Source organism: Jaculus jaculus, chromosome 1 (genome assembly GCF_020740685.1).
Source record: "Jaculus jaculus isolate mJacJac1 chromosome 1, mJacJac1.mat.Y.cur, whole genome shotgun sequence".
Classification (NCBI taxonomy): domain Eukaryota; kingdom Metazoa; phylum Chordata; class Mammalia; order Rodentia; family Dipodidae; genus Jaculus; species Jaculus jaculus.
This window is the reverse complement of record NC_059102.1, coordinates 241,371,709-241,390,217: the sequence shown is the minus strand read 5'-3', so window position 1 is coordinate 241,390,217 and position 18,509 is coordinate 241,371,709. Positions and strand designations below refer to the sequence as shown.

At 43.2% G+C, this 18,509-nt stretch overlaps 2 protein-coding genes across 3 annotated transcripts in view; one reads left to right on the top strand and one right to left on the bottom strand.

Annotated features, from left to right (window-relative positions):
- Positions 1-18,509, top strand: part of Psme3ip1 (proteasome activator subunit 3 interacting protein 1) — a 46,479-nt gene that overhangs the window by 3,500 nt on the left and 24,470 nt on the right. The gene's annotated exons all lie outside the window — the stretch shown is intronic.
- On the bottom strand, positions 15,905-16,300 carry LOC101613874 (torsin-1A-interacting protein 2-like). The gene has a single exon (XM_045133380.1). The coding sequence runs from the start codon at positions 16,298-16,300 to the stop codon at positions 15,905-15,907; it is 396 nt and encodes a 131-aa protein (XP_044989315.1).

Below are 18,509 nucleotides of genomic sequence, written 5' to 3'. Positions count from 1 at the left end.
TAAAGTTCTAGCCACTCTATGTAGACATACACTGCTTCTCTGTTGTTTCTTCTTTACTGCCTTTACATAGATGCTTTTACTGTATTTTCCATGCCTGTTTGTGTGTATTTTTCTTTTATGTTTTTAGGCAGGGTTTTGCTATTTCATCTAGCTAGCCTCAATCTCAAGATCTTTCTGCCATATCCTCAAGAGTGTAGGATTACAGTTGTGGGCCCCCTACACCTAGCCTGGATAATTCAGGTTTTAGTAACTAAAGCTCTGTTTAGGCTTGTCACTGTTTTTAGTTACTAACACTTTACTATTTCAAGGCTATATTTCTTTCTCTGTGTGTGTGTGTGTGTTCACCTCAGCACAGGGATTACTGGTGAGCACAATCATGCCTAACTTATTTATTTAAAAGAGAGAGAGAGAGAGAATGAGAATGGATGCACCAGGGCCTCTAGCCACTGCAAATGAACTTCAGATGCATGAATGACCCCTTGTGCATCTGGCTTACATGGGTATTGGAAAAACAAACCAGGATCCTTTGGCTTTGGCAGGCAAATGCCTTAACCGCTAAACCATCTCTCCAGCCCCGTGCCTGGCTTTTTCTGTGGGTACTGGGGATTGAACTCAGGTCCTTAGGTTTGTGCTCACACTTGTGCTGCAAGTGCTCTTAGCCATTGAGCCATCTCCATACCCCTTAATTTTCAATTTATTTGCAAGAGGAGTGGGCCCCAGGGCCTCTAGCCTCTGCAAAGGAACCTCAAATGTATGTGGTAACCTGTGAATCTGGCTTTATATGTACTGGGGAGTTGAACCTGAGTCATTAGGCTTTGCAGGCAAGTGCCTTAACCACTGAGTCATCTCTTCAGTCCCTGCCCTTTGATTTTTATTGTAAACATAATAAAAATCGTTGTTGTATAATCCATGTATTTGATTCTACAGTTCTTTTGGTTTCCTTTCTCTTGTTCATTATTCCTGCTGTTTTGCTTCCTACCTTTAAGATGTAGTTCTTTGAGTCACCACGTTAAAGTAAGGAAGGGGTGGTAGTTACTACACACTGTTGATGAGTTCCTGGCTTTGACTTTTTTGTTGCCTAAAACTGTAGCTTTGGGTCAGAGAAATATAGGCTGAAGTTCACTTACAAATTCATACATACATACATACATATATATATAAAATTTTTTCAAGGTCGGGTCTCACTCTAGCTCAGGCTGACCTGAAATTTACTATGTGGTCTCAGGATGGCCTTGAACTCATGGCGATCCTCCTACTTCTGCCTTCTGAGTGCTGGAATTAAAGGCGTGCACCACCACACCCATCCACTTACAAATTTTTTTATTATTTTATGTTATTTTTTGAGGTAGGGTCTCACTCTAGCTCAGGCTGACCTGGAATTCACTATGTAGTATTAGGTCCTACCCTTCCTTCAGCTCTTAAATTCTTTCTGTCACCTCCTCTGCAATGGACCCTGAGCCTTGGAAGGTGTGATAGAGATGTTGCAGTGCTGAGCACTCCTCTGTCACTTCTTAGCACGTGATGCCTTCTGAGTCATCCCAAGGTCACTGCCATCTGAAAAGAGAAGATTCTCTATCAAAAGTGAGAGTAGCGGGCTGGAGAGATGGCTTAGCGGTTAAGCGCTTGCTTGTGAAGCCTAAGGACCCCAGTTCAAGGCTCAATTCCCCAGGACCCATGTTAGCCAGATGCACAAGGGGGCACAAGCGTCTGGAGTCTGTTTTCAGTGGCTGGAGGCCCTGGCGTGTCCATTCTCTCTCCCTCTCTCTCTCTCTCTCTGTCGCTCTCAAATAAATAAATAAAAATAAAATATTTTTAAAAAATGAGAGTAGCATTAATATATAGATATGAACATTAAGAGAAGTGCTTACTAGATAGTTTGGTGAGCATAGTATATACATTTAGCCAGACAGCAGCAGATGTTACACCCCTAGGGCTCATGACTACCCCTATTGTAGGTTTTCAGTATCAGGGATGTATTCCCTACTATGGAGCGAGTCTCTAGTCAAATTAGAGGGCAGTTGGTTTCCTCCAAACAGGACGTGCCACTATTGTACCCGTTGGCTCATTTGGCCTTTATAGATATTTTTATTGGCCTGGAGAGATGGCTGAGCGGTTGGGGCTCTTGCCTATAAAGCTTACTTACCTGACTTAAATTCCCCAGTACCCACGTAAGCCAGATGCACAAAATGGCACATGTATCTGGAGTTTATATGCAGTGGCCAGAGCACTGGCCCTGGTGCATCCATTCTTTCTGTCTTCTCTGTCTGCTTGCAAATAAATAAATATTTTAAATTTTTTGATTGATTTATTTATTTACAAGGAGAGAGAATGAATGGGTGTGCCTCCTGTAAATGAGCTCCATATACATGCGCCACTTTGTGCATCTGACTTTATGTGGGGGCTGGGGAGTTGAACTCAGTCTGGCAGACGTTACAAGCAAGTGTCTTTAACTGCTGAGCTATCTCCCCAGTCTGAAATCCATTTTTTTTTTTTTTGTTTCTTTGTTTTTTTGAGGTAGGATCTCACTTTAGCTCAGGCTGATCTGGAATTTATCTGTACTCTCAGGGTGGCCTTGAACTCACAGCAGTCCTCCTACCTCTGCCTCGTGTGCCACCATACCCAATTGAAATCCACTTTTTGAGTCTGGGGCTTAATAATCTAGTTTACACTTTCTGGACTTTGTTCAAATACTTTATAATCTTGTTCACTTTTTTTCCTCCTCCAAGGTAGGGTTCCACTCGAGCCCAGGCTGACCTAGAATTCACTATGTAGTCTCAGGGTGGCCTCGAACTCATGGTGATCCTCCTACCTCTGCCTCTTCAGTGCTAGGGTTAAAGGCCTGTGCCACCACACCCAGCTTGTTCACTTTTTGATTTAATAATTAATGTTATTTTAACTTTCAGCTTCTTTATCTTTATCTTTGCTAGTTGGTTTGTAGTGTAATATGGAATATGTGATGGGCACATATATGTGCCTTTTTGGCACCCCATGTGATAGCCTGCAGTGGTAGTTTTGGGGAGTGATTGTCTGTGGTTACTTGAGCAGACAGGTCACTCTCTGCTTCTGCTCCACTTCCCTGCTGCCTGTCCTTTTTTTTTTTTCTGGCTGTTCTTAGTTTGAGCTGGAGTCTCTTACCCAGCTCAGAGCTTGCTGTTTGACATGAGTCCAGGCAAGTTCTGGTCTCTACTTCCCTTTGCAGGACTGTGGCTATAGGCATACACTGCTATGCCCAACTGTGTGTGTGTAACCTGGTGATTTGAATTCTTTTGGTTTCAGGGGCCCTCTGGCCCTCATGCTTGCACAGAAGAAACCACTTAGCCATCTCTTCAGCCCAGCAGGTCCCTCCCCACACCTCTGGATGTAAGGTCTTGCTCTAGCCCAAGCTGAGCTAGAATTCACAGTGTGGTCTCAAGGTGGACTTGAATCACAGTGATCTCCTACCTCTGCCTCCTGAGTGTTGGAATTAAAGGTGTGTGTCACCACTTCCTGTTTGTTTGTTTGTTTGTTTGTTTGAGAGAGTGAGAGAGGCAGTGGAAGAGGCATATAGGATGAGTGCACCAGGGCCTCCAGCCACTGCAAATGGACTCCAGATGCATGTGCCGTCTTGTGCATCTGGTTTACATGGGTCCTTAGGCTTTGCGGGCAAGTGCCTTAACCACTAGGCCATCTCTTCAGCCCCCCCCTCTTGTTTTTTAAGTGCCTCTGTGTGTACATGTTTATATGTACAGGTGCGTGTGTGTGTGGAGGGAACCTCAGGAACACCATCCAACTTTGTGTGTGTGTGTGTGTGTGTGTGTATTTAGGTTCTGTCTCACTCTAGCCCAGTCTGACCTGGAAGTTACTCTCTAGTCCCAGGCTGCCCTCCAACTCACAGAGGTCCTCCACCTATATCTCTGCCTCCCAAGTACTGGGATTAAAGGCATGCAACACCACACCTGTCCATCATCCACCTTTTTGGAGACATGATCTTTCATTGGCTTGCAGTTTGCAGATTAGGCTGGAGTGGCTGGCCACTAAGCTCCAGGAAACCTGAGTCTGCCTCCCAGTGCTAGGGCCAGCATTTTTACATGGGTGCTGGGGGTGAAAGCCCAATTTCTAGCTATTAAAGAGTAGAAGTGGAGAATTGGTTTTATTTTATTTTATTTTATTTATTTTTATTTATTTTTTTTTTTTTGGTTTTTCGAGGTAGGGTCTCACTCTAGCTCAGGCTGACCTGGAATTCACTATGTAGTCTCAGGGTGGCCTTGAACTCATGGCGATCCTCCTACCTCTGCCTCCCGAGGGCTGGGATTAAAGGCGTGCGCCACCACGCCCAGCCGAGAATTGGTTTTAATTACTTAGTACATTTTTCCCCAGAAGTGAAAGCCTCCCCCCACCTTCATTTTGTTTTGGAATATGAAGTTTGTGGTTTTCCACACTGTTAGGTGAAAGATGATTTTTCTATGTAAAATGTCCACCACTTTCTCAATACAGTGTCACAGCTGCTATCAGAATGAAGCTTATTCTAGTCTCCTTTAACTAATGCTTAGCTTCTCTCTTATAGCATATAATTGCTCATATGGTCACATTCCTTAAATTATCCGGTTTAGTGCTTAGTACTGTGCCTTGTAAAGATTCACCAACAAAACCCAAGGCCTAAACAAACTGAATTGGTTAGCTTTGGGGCACTAGTATAATGCAAAGTCATTTTCTTTTCCTGTTTGGTCTTTTGAGTAGAGTTATATAATGATGGGTGTGCATGAAATAGGGTAGGATTTGATGTGTGGGGTGGGTTAGGTTCTTAAGCCAGTCAGGTGGGGAAAAGTTTAGAATCAAAGCTGCTATTGAAGATCTCTTAGGCACCGTATTAAATACCAGGGCTGAAAAGTTCTGACATGGCTGGGTCTTCCTCCAGCTTTGGAAAACATACCTGCTGTGTTTTGTTTTGTTTTTTCTGTGAGCCCCAGTTGAAGTGGTTGGTTTGCATTCTCTTGTCACAATGTGGAACAACATACAACTAATACTAGAATCATACATAGTGAGGGGATTGTTTACATTGGGACTTATGTGTGAACTGGCTGAAGACCGTTAAAGGAGCCGATATTCAAGTTCTGTGTTTTCATTTAGTGCAAGGAGATGAATTAAATGTACTTCTGAAGAGATTGCCATATTGTGCTATGGAAAGATAGACATAATAGACATGTTTGCATATAATTGCATGTGTTTCTTTGCTTCAGAGGTTCTTATAAATTTCTTTTTAAATTTTGTTTTATTTATTTATTTGAGATAAAGAGGCAGAGAGAGAGAGAGAGAGACAGATAGACAGAGAGAATGGGCACACCAGGGCCTCTAGCCCCTGCAAACAAACTCCAGACACATGCACCATCTTGTGCTTCTGGCTTACGTGGGTACTAGGGAATTGAACCTGGGACCTTAGGTTTTACTGTCAAGCACTTTAACTGCTAAGCCATTTATTTCTTCAGCCCTAAATTTCTTTCTTTCTTAAAATATTTTATTTTTTACTTATTTGAGAGAGGGAAAGAGGCAGAGAGACGGGGGGAAAGAGACAGAGAGAGAGAGAGAGAGAGAGAGAGAGAGAGAATGGGCACGCCAGGGCTTCCAGCCACTGCAAACGAACTCCAGATGCATGTGCCACCTTGTGCATCTGGCTTATGTGGGTACTAGGGAATTGAACTGAGGTCCTTTGGCTTTGCAGGCAAGCACTCAGCCCCAATATTTTTTACTTTTATTTTTTATTTATTTGACAGAAAGAGGAAGAGGGAGGAAGGAAAGGGGGGGGGTGGAGAGAATGGGCGTGCCAGGGCCTCCAGCCACTGCAAACAAACTCCAGATGCTGTGCCACCTTATACATCTGGTTAACGTGGGTCCTGGGGAATAGAACCTGTGTCCTTTGGCTTTGCAGGCAAACACCTTAACTGCTGAGCCATCCCTCCAGTCCCTAAATATCTTTTTATAATGAGCATCTTAAATAATAGATTAAATTACTTATGATGTGAACTCATTCTAGATTAATTAGGTCTCCTGTAGTATATTAGATAAACTTCAGTGTTAAAAGATTGATTTTTTATTTAGTCTAGTAATTGCTTTAGTAGTAACTATAATAGACTACTTTATTAGTAGTTCTCATGCTATTAAGAAGTCTTATAGGAAAAATTGTTTTGATCTAAATTACTATTTCTTGGTAGAAGTATCTTCTGGCCAGAAAGTGGTCTCTTTTTGGAGTTACTTGGATTAGCCAGAATGTGACTTGCTCTTAGTTCATGTCTTGGGTTTTGAAGTGCCTGGTGACCTAACCTCAGGGTAAAAACACTGGAAAATAGTCATTATATGTTTGCTGACAAAAAGAAATAGATTGGTCTGTTGTTTTTGCTACTCTGAATAAAGCCTTCTAATACTATGATACCATAACTTAGATTCTCTAAGTGCATTTTTACTTATACAGTCTTAATTTTAGAATTAGAAGGGTTTGGTGGCCAGTGACGTAAACACTTAAGTAGTCTGCCATCATGCAACTCATTTCCACAGGAAAGCAGATCTCATTAACTTGGATCACAGTACTAGCTAAGTGGATTACTTTTTAAATTCAGGGATAGTAATTTTCTAAGTTTTGTATTTTTAAACTTTCAGAGTGTGCTATTTAAGACACTAATCCTGTTTTGTCCCACCAGTCTGGAAATTAAATACCACAATCTCCAATATAAATCCAACAGTGAAATGTTAAACAGTTGCCTTGACCAGAAATACAGATCCTTGTTTTTCTTGGCTGTCAAACAAACTTGAAAACTCTGCTTTTTCCTTTTTTTTTCTTTTTTAAGGTAGGGTCTCACTTTAGCTCACGCTGACCTAGCATTCACTCTGTAGTCCCAGGCTGGCCCTGAGCTCATAGCAATCCTCCTACCTACCTCTGCCTCCTGAGTTCTATCTAGGATTAAAGGCATGTGCCACCATGCCCAGCTTGCAGTGAAGTTTCATACCTGAACACAGATACTGATGATTATACAGGACCTAAGGGGGACAAATACCTGAGAGATGCCAACTGTCATGCCACACAGTGGGGAGGGAAGGTGGACAGGTCAGGCTAAAGACAGGATCTTTCTCTTACAGTACTAAAACTGTAGCCCCTGTTGGCCGCAAACTCTTCGTCCTCTTGAGTGCTGACTATAGGCATGTGTCATACTCCTAGCACCATGTTCATTATTTGTGCCAGTTTGAAACCTTAAGTTTGGACAAAGAAATTTTGGTATGGTTTTCTACAAACCCTATATTTGAAAAATGTAAATATTCCTTTTCAAAACGACATTAGACTGGGTTCAGTGGTAGTACACTAGCCTGGTTTCACTCATCAGCACTGAAGAAGAAGTAATATTGGATTTATGAGTCATGTTGAAGCTGTGTGAGTAAAGTTGACCTTATTTACTTTTTCTAAGAGTGAACACCGGACTGGAGAGATGGCTTAATGGTTAAGGCAGTTGTCTGTGAAACCTAAGGACTCATGTTTGACTTGCCAGGTCCCATGTAAGCCAGATGCACTCAAGCTTGCACATGCGCACAAGGGGCCACATGGGTCTGGAGTTCGATTACAGTGGCTGTAGGTCCTAACCTACCATCTCTCTCTCTTGCTCTGCTGCATTTTGAAAAAAAGGCCAGTTTCTTGGGCTTGCCTCAAAAAGAAAAAAAAAAAAAGTACCACTGTCAGTGAGGGCAAAATAAGCACTCCTTCTATAAGTCTTCTGCACTCCTGCATCAATCTTGACAGATAACCACTGCCCTCGGTTTGTTTGTCCTTTCTTTTTTGAGGGGTGTATGTGTTTATGTATGTGGACACATGCATACCATGATGCACATGTGAAGTCAGAGGACAACCTCAGATGTGTCCTCACACTCACCTTCTTTAAGACAATGTCTTGTTCACGTCTTTGTTGAGTTACCTGGGAATTTTCATGTCTCTGCCTCCCATCTCATTGTAGGCTCTTTGGGATTATACAAAATGTGGCTGAGGATGCTGGGGACCTTCCATCTTTTATGTTTTAATTATTTTAGCAAGCAAAACTGGCTAAGTAGTAGGAATTAGTAGCAATACATCTATTTGTCTAGCTTTTCTTTTTCCAGAAGGAGGTCAGCAAATTACTGGTACAGAATAAGCCATGGGTGAATGTTAGACTCTGAAGAAAAATGGATAGTGCAGTGCATACATACATACATACATACATAATATACCTGATATTCTGGATACTCCTAATGTGCTTGGATAGAAAAGCTGCTGGAGGGATTGGGGAGATGGTTCAGCGGTAAGAGCACTTGGTGTGCAAGTATGAGGACTTGAATTTGATCCCTAGCATGCACATAAACAGCTGGGTGTGGCCTGTACCCCTGCTGAGGGGCTCGAAACAGGAAAATCACTGGGGCTTACAAGTGACAGAGGAGGGCACCTGGTGTTCTACTCTGGCCTCTGCATGTAGGTGCACAGGCGTGCACATCTGCATACACCACACACACACAAACTGCTAGAATGGCTGTCAGTATGAAAGCACAGTGGGTAAATGCTGCATAGAGCTTTGAATGGCTGTAGCAGGAACACGGGAAGGAAGCAGGTGTTGACTACTGTAGAAGGACATAGACAGTTTCTCAGAGGCAGACATTTCAGTCTGAGTCTGAGCAGGGACTTACGTGGGTCTGATGAAGATGAAGATGAAGATGAAGCAAGGGCATTTCTGGCCACGCAGCAAGGTGAGGGGCGTAAGTAGTGCAGTGGTTTCCAAGCACTATGTAGAGAAACACTGGGGAGGAATAAGACAGAGTCAAGGGGATCATGTCAATGAAAATGAACTTCACTCTGAAATAGTGATTTTCAACCCAGGAATAATTTTTCCTCAAGGTATTTTGGGCAATATCTGGGGAGGTAGGGAGAGAGAGAGTATGTGTGTATGTGTGAGAGAGATACGTGCACACATGTCCAGAGGAGAATGTTGGGTGTCCTCTTTTCACTCATCTGTTTCCTTGAGACAAATCTCTCACCTCTTACTCAACCTGGAGCTGTAGTTTGGAAACATTTTTTCCCCGACAAAGGGTTTTACACTAGCCCATACTGACCTGGAATTCACTATGTAGTCTCAGGATGGTCTTGAACTCACAGCAAGCCTCCTACCTCTGCCTCCTGAGGGCTGGGATTAAAGGCATGTGCCACCATGCCCGACAGTTTGAAGACATTAAAAAAAATATTTTTTGCTGTGCCTCGTGGCACACTCCTTTAACCCCAGCCCTTGGGAGGTAGAGGTAGGGGATTGCTATGAATTTGAAGCCACCCTGAGACTACATAGTAAGACCTTACCTTGAAAAACAACAACAACAACAAACCCACATATTTTTATTAGAGAGGGAGGGAGTATGTATAAGTGTGTATATGGATGTAGCAGAGCCTCTTGCTACTCCAAACAAACTCCAGATGTGCCAACATATATGGGTAGTTGAACCTGGGCGTCAGGTTTTGCCAGCAAGTGCTTTTAACCACTGAGCCATCTCTCCAACCCAGTTAAAAATTAAATGTGTGGGTATTTACTAACTTACCAGTTTGATGAGGTTCTCTATCTCACTTAAAATGTCCTATTTATGAATGACACTGGTTGCTATTTCCCCATTCCTTGAGGGCAGTCATATTTCACTCCTGTTATCTGTTTTTTTTTTTTAATTTTATTTAATTTATTTGCACATATATGTGTGTGTATGAGTGCACCAGAGTCTCCTGCCACTGCAGAAAAACTCTCATGTGCAATTCTATGTGGGTGCTGGGGGAAATGAACCAGTGTCTGGGAGGCTTCAACACATTGAACCTTTGAGCCATGTCCAGCCCCTCCCTCCTCTTTGAAACTCCACGCTCCATCATATCCCCTCCCCCCATCAGTCTCTCTTTCATTTGATGCCATCATCTTTTCCTCCTATTATGATGGTCTTGAGAAGATAGGGTCAGGCACTTTGAGGTCATGGATATCCAAGTGATTTTGTGTCTGGAGGAGCATGTTATAAGGAGTCCCACCCTTTCTTTGGCCCTTACATTCCTGCCACCTTTTCCGCAATGGACTCTGAGCCTTGGAAGGTGTGATAGAGATATTGCAGTGCTGAGCACTCCTCTGTCACTTCTTCTCAGCACCATGGTACCTTCTGGGTCATCCCAAAGTCACTGTCATCTGAAAAGAGAAGGATCTATAACCAAAAGTGAGAGTAGCATTAATATACGGTATTATGACAACCAGGTCCTCTAATTGTCCCTTAGGGTGTGTGATGCCCCACACCCTTAATCCTGTTAACAAGGAGGTTAGGATTTCTGGTCTGTTGAGGGTTCCAGGTCAGCTTGTGACCAAGTGAGACTCTTCCCTAATGTACAACAGAAGAGGAAACAAAGCCACTATAAATCAAGAAGCAACAAATAACAAGCCCATCCATCAGATTTAACATATAATTTATCCTGGTATGGAAGGTACATTTAGCACTTCCAGTTCAAGCCTATATGCCAGGTTTATTTGGTGGGTACTGACCTGGTGTAATCCCAGTTATTTTGGGGGATGATTTTGGTCTCAGTTATGCTGTGCTCCTGCTTGGGTCCCTCTTTGGTGCACTGTGGGTTCAAGTAGGCTGGCTGGGTCGTTGGATTGCTGCTCTGGTCACCAGGGCTGGGTGTTGTGAGCTCCCTTCCGCTGGTCTCTGGTGCTTGCTGGTGCTTGCACTGGCGGTGGGGAAGGGGAGGCTGTGATGGTGGCTCTAGTTCTGCTGGTCCACATGATCCTCTACCTTGTGATCTGCTCCTCCGTTGTTTGCTGTGGTTCTCCACGTTTCTTGAGTTTGCGAGGAGCTCCGGTGTGAGTGGAAAATCCCCTCACCTGGCTTTTCCTGCAGCTCAAGCTGAGCCTTGCAGCTGTGGCCCCGCGGACTTGGTGTCATCGCTGCTAAAGCCGCTTCTGCCTGCCTGTGTGGGCTCTGAGTGCTCTGGATCCCTCCTACTTCTCTGCTGCCATTAGTAATTTCTTATACACCTCACTTTTTAGTAGAAGAGTGCATTTTGCGGTTTTTTTTTTTCTTTTTGGCTTTTTCACCCCTAGGCTGCTTTGGCGTGGTTCCTATGCCACCATCTTAACCGGAAGTCAGCATTAATATATGGGTATGAACATTAAGAGAAGTGCTTAGGGCTGGATAGATGGCTTAGCGGTTAAGCGCTTGCCTGTGAAGCCTAAGGACCCCGATTCGAGGCTCGGTTCCCCAGGTCCCACGTTAGCCAGATGCACAAGGGGGCGCACGCGTCTGGAGTTCGTTTGCAGAGGCTGGAAGCCCTGGCGCGCCCATTCTCTCTCTCTCTCTCCCTCTATCTGTCTTTCTCTCTGTGTCTGTCGCTCTCAAATAAATAAATAAATAAAATTAAAAAAAAAAAAGAGAAGTGCTTACTGGGCAGATTGATGAGCATAGTACATACATTTAGCCAGACAGCAGCAAACGTTACACCCCTAGGGCTCATGACTACCCCTGTTGTAGGCTTTCAGTATCAGGGATATCTATATTCCCTTCCATGGAGTGGGCCTCCAGTCAAAGTAGAGAGCAGTTGATTTCTTCCATAATAGACATGACACTATTTCACCCATTGGCTCATTTGGCCTGGCTGGCCAAATATAAGGCTTGCAGTGTCCACTGCTGAGTATCTACAATGATGATTTCTCCTGTCCCACTCAACTGCATACAGTGTAGCTTTTTCCAGCTTTCTGTCAGCTGGTCTACATGGAGGAGGTTTGTTAGCTCAGCTCCAGCAGGATTTCTCAGTGACCTTGCAGCACACATGTGGAGTCTTCAGCAATAGGCTCTTAACATAGATTCCTGGTGGGAAACCAAAGGCCTCAGCAATAGCCTGTACTGTTTTGGGGGTGTCAGGGACCAACAACTCACTGGAAGGTATCCCATCCCTGGCACTGAAAGTTTTCTAGTAACAATTTATGGCTCCTGAGTGTTCCATTGTCCAAAAAAGTAGGTTTCCATACAACTTATTTATATCCTCTTAGATTTTGATAAGCTCTCGCTTCACCTTTCCTTTATTCAATCTCTTCCCCTGACCTCAGTGAGGCTTTTTTATCCTCATTAATCTGTTCTTCTACTTACATATATACAATACCATCCAAATTAAGTCCCCCCTCCCTCCCTTTCTATTCCCTTTATATCTCCTTTCTAGCTTACTGGACTCTGCTACTGCGTTTTCTTCCTACTCACACAGAATCCAACCCCAATTTTTAAAAAATTATTTATTTGAGAGAGAGAGAAACAGAGAAAGAGGAAGACACGGTGAGAATGGATATATACCAGAGCCTCCTGCCACTGCAAACTCAATGCATGTGCTGCTTTGTTCATTTGGCTTTATGTGGGCACTAGGGAATTGAGCCTGAACCATTAGGCTTTGCAAGGAATCACCTTTATCTGCTGAGCCACCCCTCAAACCCCAGCCCCAGTTTTTACTTTTTTAAAAAGATTTTATTTTTATTTATTAGAGACGGGGGGGGGGGGAGGGAGAGAGAGAATGAACATGCCAGGGCCTCTAGCCACTGCAAGTGAACTCCAGATGCATGTGCCACCATGTGTATCTGGCTTATGTGGGGCCTGGAGAATCAAACCTGGGTTCTTAGGCTTCGCAGGTATGTGCTTTAACCGCTAAGCCCCAAGTTTTTTTTTTTTTTTGTAAGAAACAATATATTTTATTTTTCTGACACCACACCTCTGGTGAGTGGTTTTGTACCAAATTTAATGAAGGTTACACAGAACGTCTTACGCATGGGAGAGGGAGGAAGGGGAAGGAACCACAGAATTTAAAACAAAACAAGATCCTTTTAGCATCTGTTCCATTCCCACATGGTAAATCTCTCTTGGGAATTCCTAAGAACAGGAGAACAGAAAACAAGGGGGGCAGAAAGAGTACACCGGGAAAGGACAGGGGTTGAGGGACAGGACTGCACTCAGGAGAGGTTTTGCCTTTGAGCGTGTCCCCCCAGGGGACACCGGGTATTGCAGCTGCCAAAGGGAAGGGAGGAGAGAGAAGCAGAGGTCACTAGTGAGGGTTACAAGGGAAAGGACCACACTTAACTAAGGGGACTAGAAGAGGGGAAGAAAAGGAGAGAAAACCGTGGTGATGGGTTTGTATACTGCAGCCCCAAGTTTTAAATTTTCTTTGAACATTTTTATTTTGTGTGTGTGTGCATATAGGTGCAAGTGCAATGACACTTTTCTGTGCTCCTGCCTTCTTTCAGACAGGGCCACTTGTCTGAAACAAACATGAAACTAGTTGGCACACGAGCTTCTGAGTCTCCTTGCTTTGTCTCCTATTGTTGTATGTAGGTACCTTGGGATCACAGATGCATGTTTCACTCAGTATTATATTTTACCAGGCAGGGTGTCATGGAGCCCAGACTAGTCTTGAACTCACTTATATAGCTAAGTGTTGCTCTGAACTCCTGATCCTCCAGCCTCTGCCTCCCAAGTGCTGGGATTACAGGTGTGTACCACTGTGCTGTGCAAGTTCACTGCTTTGAAACGCTTACTTCTCTTCATTTTGTAAAATTTAAGCAACTAGGGATATTTGGTTGAAAAAAGCAGCAAGTTAAGAGAGTATGGGAGGCCTAGAGAGATGGCTTAATGGTTAAGGTCTTTGCCTTCAAAGCCTAAGGACCTAGGTTCAACTCCTCAGAACCCACGTAAGCCAGATGTACATGGTGGTGCATGTATCTGGAGTTCACTTGTAGTAGTAGGAGGCCCTGGCATGCCCATTCTGCCTTTCTCTGTCTTTCATAAATAAATACATAACTTTTTGTTGTTGTTGTTGCTGCTGCTATCGTTTTTTTTCGAGGTAGGGTTTCATTGTAGTCCTGGCTGACCTGGAATTCACTGTGTAGTTTCAGGGTGGCCCCAAACTCATGGTGATCCTCCTACCTCTGCCTCCCGAGTGCTGGGATTAAAGGCGTGCGCCACCATGCCCAGCTAAAAAATAATTTTTTTTTTTTTAAGAGAGAGCATGGAAATTGTGTTGGAAAAGATTGGCTCCTTTTATGTCACCTGGTGGACTGAATTTTCGTGTGGATTTTTTTTTTTTTTTTTTTTGAGGCTAGCCCAACATACTGGCTTTTTTTTTTTTTTTTTTTTTTTAATGTGTGTGTGTATGTGTGTGAGCAGGGAGAGGAAGAGAGAGAGATTTGGTGCACCAGAACCTACAGCCACTATAATTGAACTCCAGATGCATGTGCCACCTTGTGTACATGTGGGACCTTGCAAGCTTGCATCACCTGTGCATCTGGCTTACATAGGACCTGGAGACTCCATTGTGGGTCCTTTGCAGACAAGCACCTTAAGTGCTAAGCCATCTCTTCAGCCCTTCATGTGAAATTTATAGGGAAACAGATTTTGGTTCCATCTAAGCAAGAACTGCCAGGTCTGAGAGCGGGCCTTCAGTCCAATTAGAGAGCAGTTGGTTTCCCCCAGAGCAGACATGCCACTGTTGCACCCGTTTCATCATTTGGCCTATCTGGCCAAACTTAAGGCTTTCAATGTCCACTGTTTTCATCACTGATGACTTCTGTCTCCCACAGAGCTGCATACATTGCAGCTTTTTCCAGCTTTCAGTAGGGTGGTTTACAGGGAGAAGGCTTTCAGCTCAGCCCCGCCCCAGCTTGATTTCTCAGTGACTTTGCCACCTAGGCATGTGCAGTCTTCAGCAGTAGGGTCTTACCATCAGTTTCTTGCAGGAAACCAAGAACCTTGGCAATAGTCTATAATGTTTTGAGGTCATCAGGATCTCTCTGGCCAACAATTCACTGGAAAGTATCCCATCCCTGGCACTGAAAAATTTCTAGTAACAATCTATGTCTTCAGGAGGTTATTTTTTTGTTTGTTTCTTTGTTTTAATATCTGGTTGGATCTCTGTACTTGTTATAGGTCTATTTAAATGGTTTATCTCATCTTGATTTAATTTTGGTAGGTCATATAAATCAAGGACATCATCCATTTCTTTCAGATTTTCAAACTTAGAGGAGTGTATATTCTTGGGGGGGGGGTTGAGATAGGGTCTCGCTATATAACTCAGGCTGACCTGGAATTCGCTATGTAGTCTCATTGTGGCCTTGAACTCACAGCAGTCCTCCTGCCTCTGCCTCCTGAGTGCTGGGATTAAAGGCATGTGCCACCACACCTGGTGGAGTATATATATTCTCATATTCTTAATGTATGTCCTCATGATTTTCTGAGTTTCTTTGGTATCTCTTGTAATGGTGCCTTTTTCATCTCTTATTTGTGTCTCGTCTCTGTTTCTTTTGGTCAGATTTGCTAAGGGTTTATCAATCTTGTTTATCCTTTCAGAGAACCTGCTGTTTGTTTCATTGATTCTTCTTTTTTTTTTCTTTCTCACAAAAGTTTATTTTTTAGAAAAACAATTATGGGGCATAGGGCATGGGTCCTTTCCTCCAGAACAATATTATCAAATGTCAGTAAGTAAGACTGTAAGTTTTCAGGAAGAGTAAGCTAGGTTCAAAATATAATTTATAGCAATTACAATTAATCTGGTTTCATATAAAGAGCCTGACTGGAATACTGATTAAATTTATGCTGAACAAGATATGCAAAGACCACAGAAGCAGATTCATCAGTTTAAGGAATTCCAAAGTAGGGACAATCAAGTCAGATGTAAAAATAAGGGCTTGGAGTGCAGTTCAGTGGCAGAACACTTGTCTAGCATGCATAAGGGCCAGCACCAAAAAAAAAAAAAAAAAAAAAAGGAAGAAAGAAAGAAAAGAAAAAAGACATAGAGAAAAGAAATGAGTTAGTTATTGATCATCTTCCCTGGGCTGTTGGTAAAAAAAAAAAAAATCCCTACCTCCATGACCATTACTTACAGAAGTTACTTGCTTTGGCGAAGTTTTTTGTTTAAGGTTTTGACTGTTCTAGTCAAGATTAATTGCAGTACAGGATTAAAACCAGCTGGTCTGGAGTCATGTATCCTTTTTGTAACCAGTGAAGGACCCAGAAGAAATGAATAGCAAGCCTTTTCAAAGGTCCACCTAGTGAGATTTTGGGGTGCCCACTCAAGTGGAAAAGACCAAGGAAGAACAAGGCTTCTGTTAGCAGGATTGTTAGTGTAACATTCAGGGCAGTAATTGGCCCTGTTAATGCGGTCTAAGAACACTTGGTAACACTCATTTTCAACAAGTTCAGTTTGGTGTAACCAATGGCCTACTTCTAAACTAGGAAGCCATTGCTGCCCACAATCAGGGCAGTGTGAATTATCGGAGAACATCTGGACTTAAAAAGACAACACAGAGCAATGTAAGATCAAGAGGCAACAGTAACAGGTACAGCAAGTCAGTCCTATTACAGGTTTTAGCAATTTCTCAGTTCAACATTACCTGAAGAGTGTTGAATTTGGCTCACACTTCAGTGCAATTCTTCAAGATTTCATTGTCAGTTGCAATGCAGTCTCTGAATTCAATAGACCGGTCCAGTCTATAACTTTTATCAGTCACTCACTAGCAGCACAGACCTCAGATCAAATCCCAGCTTCTGGAGAAAGGCTAGAGCTCTAGTCTAAGTGGGTTATTTTTCCTTGTGTGTTATCAGCAGGTGGTGGTGTCACCCAGAGGCACTCGGCTCACTCTGCCTTACTGGCAAGGTATTATGCTTGGTGAACAGAGGAGCTGACGGGTCCAGTGAGTCTTTTGTTGGTGCTGGCACTCTTGCCGCCATAAGACACGTATCCAAGTCTTAAGGCCTTGGCTCTTTACAGTGCTGTAGTGGGGAAAACCTGGTATAGTCCTCTTGAGGGTGGATCCAATAAAGTCTGTTGTGAGAGGACCTGAATCTGGACCCAGTCACAGAGAAGTAGCTGATGTTGAGTTGACTGGGAGGGGTCTGAGAATGTGTCACAGACAAATTCTAGGCGGGCTTTGATTGTGGAACTGTCAGTATGACTGGAGCCCTCCACTGCTCCCTCCGCTACCTGCACAAGGCTGGCTGCAGTCCTGGCTGTGGAACCCTCATTTGTTCTTTCTTTCTTTTTTTCCCTCCCTCCCTTCCTTCCTTCCTTCCTTCCTTCCTTCCTTCCTTCCTTCCTTCCTTCCTTCCTTCCTTCCTTCCTTCCTTCCTCCCTCCCTCCCTCCCTCCCTCCCTCCCTCCCTCCCTCCCTCCCCTCCTCCCTCCCTCCCTCCCTCCCTCCCTCCCCTCCTCCCTCCCTCCCTCCCCCCTCCCTTCCCTCCTGTCCCTTCCTCTCCCCTCCCTACCATACTCTTTCCTTTCCTTTCTTTGAGAATGACAAATAGAAAGAGGCAGCTAGAGAGAGAGAGAATGAGCGTGTCAGGGCATCCAGCCACTGCAGATGAACTCCAGACACTTGTACCCCCTTGTGCATCTGGTTAACGTGAGTCCTGGGCAATCAAGCCTCAAACCGAACTGGGGGCCTTAGGCTTCACAGGCAAGCACTTAGCCGCTAAGCCAACTCTCTAGCCCTCATTGATTCTTTATATATATATTTAAATTTGTGTTTCGTTAATTTCTGCCCTAATCTTTACTATTTCTTTCCATCTAGTGATTTGAGGTTTACCTTATTCGTCTTTTTCCAAGGCCTTAAAGTGAAGCAGTAAGTTGTTTGCTTGCAAACTTTCTTAATATAGGCACTTAAAACTATAAATAACCCTCTTAGAAATGCCTTCATTGTGTCCCAAAGGTTTGGGTATGTTGTGTTCTCATTATCATTTGATTCAATGAATTTTTTGATTTCTTCAATGAGCCATGCATCATTCAGTAGTGTACTGTTTAGTCTCCATGAATTTGTGTATCCTCTGTAGTTTTTCTTGTTGCTTATTTGTAGTTTAATCCCACTGTGATGAGATAGAGTACAAGGAATTATTTCAATTTTTCTGTATTTGTTAAGGTTTGCTTTGTGTCCTAATATGTTGTCTATTTTAGAGAATGTTCCATGTGCTGCTGAGAAAAATATGTATTCTGCAGCACTTGGGTGGAATGTTCTGTAGATATTTGTTAGGTCCATTTGTTCCATAACATCATTTTATCCAGATGTCTCTTTTTTTTTTTTTTTTTTTTTAATGCCAGGATGACCTGTCAATTGGTGAGAGTAGGGTATTGAAGTCACCCACCACAATTGTGTTTGGTGTTATCTGTGATCTTAAGTCTAATAGTGTTTTTTTTTTTGTTGTTGTTGTTTTTTATGAAATTAGGAGCACCCATGTTAGGTGCATATATGTTTAGGATTGTACTGTCCTGTTGGAGTGTGCCTTTAATCAATATAAAGTGACCTTTATCTTTCCCTCTAATGTTGGTTTGAGGTCTATTCTCTCAGATATTAGGATAGCAATACCTGCTTATTTCCTAGGTCCATTTGCTTGAAATAATGTTTTCCATCCTTTCACCCTAGATAGTATCTGTCTTTTATTGAGAGGTGAGTTTCTTGGAGCCAACAAACAGAAGGATCCTACCTTTTAATCCAGTCTGCA